We start from the raw sequence: 5,768 nt of genomic DNA, 5'->3' as shown, positions 1-5,768 counted from the left end.
TGGCTGGAGTTCACAACAGAAACAAACACAGAAAGCATGAACACCCTGCAGCACACACCCCCACACCAAGCCAACAGCTCCTCTGCTTTGTTCCCTGATGGGTTCCTACTGGGCCAGGTTGGGCTGTAAGGGAAGGAAACAGGCTATTTGAGCTGACTCCCCAAACCCCTCCTGGGTCATGACTCACTTCTGGGTATCTGGAACCTCTAACTTTTCTATTTGCTTCCCTCCCCCCCCCCACAGCAAAAAACAAAGCAGATCCCACTCCACAGAGCCCCCTTTAGGGTGTTAGTCAGTCCCCAAAGCACCATGGCAGGCTGCAGAGGAAAAAGATTATGTATTATGCTTGCACTTGATCATTAGGCCAACCACAGGAGGTGGGAAAAAAAAAAACAGAACATGGCAGTCACTCAGTAGACAGCCAGACCCCTCTAAAGAGCATGGACAATTGGGTTTACTCTGATCTCTCCAAAAACTAACTTGGAGAAAAATAGTCCATATGTCAGCATAGTGGCTCATATCTTTGATCCCAACACTTGAGAAGCAGAGGCAAGTAGATCTCTGAGTTCGAAGTCAACCTGGTCTTATGAGGAGTTCCAGGCCAGGTAGGGGGTTACAGAGTGAACCCCTGTGTTCAAAAGCAACAAGCAAGCAAAACCCCACACATACAATGAGAATATGAAATATTCAGAAGGGCCCAGACATAACATCTTGATTATCTGATTCAAAAAGAAAACTCTAGAAGACGGGTAGTGTGGTTTCACCTTCTCCCTCTCCAAGCCCCATCAGAACCACGCTAAGGATGGAGGCACACCCCCCTACCACCTTACCGCCAATCATCTTCGGCAGCATTTCCAGAGGCTGTTCTAACGACTTTTCCTCTTTATTCTCACCCCACTGACATGCAAACAGAACCAAAACAATGCTGCTCAAAAAAATAACAAAATGTTTTATACACATTTCCGTATGTACAACTGAACAACATTTTACAGCTATCTTTTGCACAGCAAAAGATATATAAACATTCAGCTCTGAGATCACAGTTATGTACAAAAAAAAGTCAAAAATACTTCACAAAGGTGCAAAAATATCTTACACAGCATCATGGAGTATGCTCTTTGGAACAGGAGGAAGGTGTGTATTTCTAGAGGAAAATTCCTTTTTTTTTTTTAAAGGTATTAGATGTCTTTAACTGTAAACAAAACACAACTTTCATACCCTGCCCCTCACCCCAGTACAGTTATTTGAGAAATTTGGCAATCTTTAAAGAGTTTTGAGTCTGAGGTAAACAGCCCAATATCCGAAAGAACTGGGGGCAGGTAATGTGGAGCCATGAAAGCCTCCAATACTATGAGAATGACTTTGTTAATGAGATATTGATGACAGAGGGAGGCCTCCCAGTCAGGGGGTCTGGAGAGGAAGTTACCCCTCCTTCCCAAGCCCCAGCTGCCTCACAAACAGGAAACTGACCGCTGGGCACCTCTAGCCCGCCCTTGGCCTTTTCCAACTTCAGCCAGCTTTCCCTGTCCCACACCCTCCCCGCCCCCTCACCCCCGAAGCAGGCCTGTCTGTCTCTCCTTTATAGTGCTTCTCTCTCCCTCCACATCTCCACACTCACAACCTGAACCACCTCAGAGCCAAAAGTGCTGGGGCAAGATGGGAGAGAAGCCCCCGGGAACTCCAAACCCAGGTCTGGCCCTCAGGTGCATAATTTCCCTTTCCCGGAGGTTAGGGGGGACAGAACTACAGCTGGGGAGCCACTGTGGGGTGCTGGGCACACGGAGTTTTCTGGGATCTTAGCTGGAATAGGGCTCCTCTAGGCTGGTGCTGTCAGCAGGGCCGGATGGGCTGCCAGAGGTGGCAGAGGTGGCGTCCAGGCCTCCGCCCTCGATGGAGCTCTCACTGCCCGTGCTCTCGCCCGACAGCAGGCGTGTCACCCTTAAATCGGACTCCAGGGTGCGCACATCATTGCCAAAGCTAAGGTCGCCCAGGTCACTAATAAGTTGCGACAGTTGGGCCTTCATGTCGGAGGCACAGCCTGGCGGACGAGGTGATGTCCCAGAGCTGAGGCCCAGCGAGACCCCGCTGCCCCCCAACGCCTCCTCGTGGCCATTCTCTAGTGGGTCCAGCAAGTCCCCACATTCCAAGTGCATAGCCACCACCAGCGCCCTCTGTGCCTCAGCTTCTTCCGCTGCTGGATCCCCATCCCCCACACGGTCCTCTTCTTCCTCGTCCTCCTCCAGGCAGCCCTCGAGATGCTCCTCTTCTTCTTCCTCCTGCAGCTCCTCCTCCTGCTGTTCCCCAAGCAGGTCCTCGGTGATAGAGCCTAGCTTAGGAGCGCTACGACTGCGCTCCACCGGCGGCTTGTAACAGCAAGGTCCGTGCAAGAGCAGTTTACGCAGCGGCACTAGCGGGATGGTGTGTGCACCCACCAGCTCCTGCTGCTGGTGACGCGCATCGTCCCTCCGCTTGAGACGTTTAAACTCTGCCAGAGCGTTGGCTGATGTCTGGTAGAGCAGCAGGGCCATGGCCTGAGCCTTCTCCGGCTTGGACACCAGCACCGCGTGGCAGCGTAGCATTACCGCCTTGTGCTTCAGCTCATGCCGGTACACCCAGGCAAAGACTTTGGGCAGCCGCGAGTCTGCCACACAGTAGGTGACGCGGTGCAGCAGGTAGAGGTGGCCGGGGCGCCGCAGCGCTCGTTCCTCGGCGTGCACCATGCGGATGCCTTGCGCGCTCACTGTCAGCTTCATCTTCGTGCCTTGACGGCCTGCCTCACTCTTGCTCCATATCTTGCCCACCGCTAGGTCAGTGCAACCGTCGCCGCGCGCCTGGATAGTAGTAGCATTACCCAGGTAGAGCACAGTGTAAGTGGGGTCTTCACTAGTGATGTGCAGCTTCTTGCGCTTGGAGCGGAACATGCTGCCCACCCGGCTGAGCGCGCCTTCCGGGCAGGCCCTCGCCAAGGAGCTGAGCGCAGAGTAGTGCAGGCTCACAGCGTAGCCCTTAGGCTTGGACGCCTGCCGCGGCGGCGCCTCGGCCAGCAGCTCGAACTTGTGCTTCTTCCACGGCAGCATCTCCGGAGGACGCCCGGGAGCGTCTGGGCGGCGGCGGCCGAGCGCGGGGTATGAGCCCCGCAGGGCCACCAGCCCCGGCTGCGTTTGGCCCGGGCAAGCCCGGAAAATAAACTCGAGCTGGGAGCACAGCCGGGACAGGGAGATGGAAGCAGGAGAGGCCAGATAGTGTTTGAGAACCCCGCAGCGGGTGGGGTAGAATCTTAGAAAGAAAAAAATATACAACTTTGAGTGTGCAAGAGAGGTATACACACGAGAGAGAGAAAGAGAGAGAGAGAGAGAGAGAGAGAGAGAGAGAATATGAATATATTACAGAAGCCTAGATGAGAAGGACCAGGACAAAAGTCTCAGACAAGCAACAAAATAAGAGAGCGGAGCGGAAAATGATTTTAGAAAAAAAACCATATGAGTGCGTGCAAATAAATAGAAGGGGGCCTCGGCCAAAGCACCCGGGCTGGTGAGAGAATAAGCAGGAACTCTTCTTCAGCGAACGTGACACACACACAAGTCTTGGGCCAGGGCCAGGAGCCGCGGAAACTACAGCAGTGCGCCCAGGAGCCGGTGCACCCCACCCTCAGTGGGTGCCGGAGAGGGCGAGCCCCTCAGCTGGACTGATCCCGGAATGAGCAGCTTGCCTCAAGTACCGTCCGAGTGGTCCGGCTGGCCGCGGTGGGCTAGGCACAGCAGTCCCGCGGCTCACTGCATCCTCGCTTCGAGGGGACGCCGGGGACTCGCGCTCGGCCGGCTTGGCCAGGGTAGCGCGGGGCTCCGAGGGCAGGACGCGCGCAGCGTCTGCTCCGGGGACTGCTGCTACCTCATTGCTTCCCTCCGGGGGTGTCCGACTCCGCTTCGGGGCTCTCGGCGGTCTGCAGCGCGCCCTCTGTGGTCTTACGCGCGGTGGCCGGCTAGCCCGCCTCACATCATTGCCGTCCGGGAGGGAGAGCTCGGGTTAATATAGGCCGGCGCGAACCATTCGCAGCGCGGACAGGGGAGGAGAATCCATAGGGCTGCGACGCCGGACGCATTTCTGGCCTCTTAAAGGGACCCGGTTACAAGCACTGGACTAGGCAAAGGAAGACTGGTCCAATTAGGCAATCCCGTCCCAAATATACCAGCATCTCTTTTATTTATAGAAACCACAAAGACCTGGAGTTACCCGGTAGCAAAAGGAACTTTGACACACCACCCTAGGCTAAATTGCAACTCCCTGAATAAATGTACATCTAGATCGAAACTTCTGGAGGAGGTGGTGGAAGATGAGATTGTAGACGCTATTTTCCTGTACGAAAAGATTGGGAAATTTTTTTTCCTTGTGTGACAACTTCAGGAGAATTTGCAGGGTCTGTTCTCTTTTATTCTTTAAAAGTCGTCTATTAAAAAAAAAAAAAAACCCTAGAGCCAAGGCTTTAGTTGTTATTGTCTTGGTGCATTTATCCACAGGTGAAGTGCAGGCCGTGAAGAGTGGGTGGTAGGGTAACTGGGGTGAACAATAGTGAACACAATAGTGAACGGTCGCTACGTTAAGGGCTTCCAGTTCCCACCAGCCCCTCGGAGTGTGAGGCACTTTTTTGAGATGTATGGAATTGCTAGGTAAGGCTGCATTGCTGTTTGTTTATTAAATCACTAGTGCACTTTGGATGAGAAGTCTTAGGAAAATTCAAATGACATTTTTCATGCTTTTTTTCCCCATGTGCTAGCTGAACAATGTGGGGTCTGTTTGTTTACCCTTCTTTCTACTTTTTTCCCCTGTCCCTTGAGACAGGATCTTGCTATCTAGATCAGGTTTGCCTCAGACTCGTATCCTCTTGCCTGCAGCTCCAGAAATGTAGGCATGCCTCAGCATCCCTGGCTCTGGAACAGGTACCTTTTAGTCACCGGCCAGCTTGCCCCTCTGCCAGTAAGTTATTTCTGGGCTCTTGAAACAACCGACTTGACACTAAAGGCCATTCAGACAGACCAAGCAAAGTGAGTTCTGTTTGATGAATGAGACATTCGAGTGAACAGAAATAATTTTTGCTGGGCTAAATTCAGCCAGGAAAAAAAAAAACCAAAGTCCTCTGAGAATCTGGGAGAAGAAAGAGTTCACTGTGACTAAGAAAATCAAAAAGACTCACGGAGGAGTGATGTTTGAAAGATGATTTCACCAAACAGGAGGAGAATCGGAGGGCTTTCTGAGCGTAGAGGAGGCAAAACTACAGCCTGAACATGCAGGCATTTGTACAAGATACGATAGAGTCAATCATGGTAGCAATAAAAAATGTTTCCCCATCAAAGAGCTTTCCTGATAATGAATTAAAAACCCTCCTATTCTCTGGAGCAGTGGTTCTCAATCTTCCCAAGGCTGCAACCCTTTAATATAGTTTCTCAGGCTGTGGTGACCCCCCAACACACACACACACACACACAACCATAAAATTATTTTTGCTGCTACTTCAGAGCTATAATTTTGCCACTGTTATAAATTGTAATGTAAATATCTGATATGCAGGAAGGCCTTAGGTGACCCTTGTGAAAGGGTCATTCAACACCCCCCCCCCCAACATGACCCACAGGTTGAGAACTGCTGCTCAGGAAGAAGGAATGGCCCTTTCACGGCTGACTGGGCCTGTGAAGCTTCTTAACTAGGCTCCTAATGCCTTACTTGCTAGCTGTCTGAATGGGTTTTGGGAGGGGGGGGGAAGGGGACTCCAGACA

General features: G+C 52.2%; 1 protein-coding gene across 1 annotated transcript; it reads right to left on the bottom strand.

The window, feature by feature from the left end:
* Positions 1-874: 874 nt before the first annotated feature.
* On the bottom strand, positions 875-3,983 carry LOC121461617 (protein FAM43A). Its single transcript, XM_041672710.1, has one exon. The coding sequence runs from the start codon at positions 3,075-3,077 to the stop codon at positions 1,797-1,799; it is 1,281 nt and encodes a 426-aa protein (XP_041528644.1). The 5' UTR covers positions 3,078-3,983; the 3' UTR covers positions 875-1,796.
* Positions 3,984-5,768: the final 1,785 nt, after the last annotated feature.

This window comes from Microtus oregoni, unplaced genomic scaffold (genome assembly GCF_018167655.1).
Source record: "Microtus oregoni isolate MIOR12 unplaced genomic scaffold, Mior012 000023F_ref0000262, whole genome shotgun sequence".
Lineage (NCBI taxonomy): Eukaryota > Metazoa > Chordata > Mammalia > Rodentia > Cricetidae > Microtus > Microtus oregoni.
The sequence above is the reverse complement of the archived record's forward strand: the minus strand, read 5'-3'. Positions and strand labels throughout refer to the sequence as shown.

Bases quoted from the DNA above. Each gene is read 5' to 3' on its own strand.
- LOC121461617 (XM_041672710.1), bottom strand. From the start codon at position 3,077: ATGCTGCCGTGGAAGAAGCACAAGTTCGAGCTGCTGGCCGAGGCGCCG.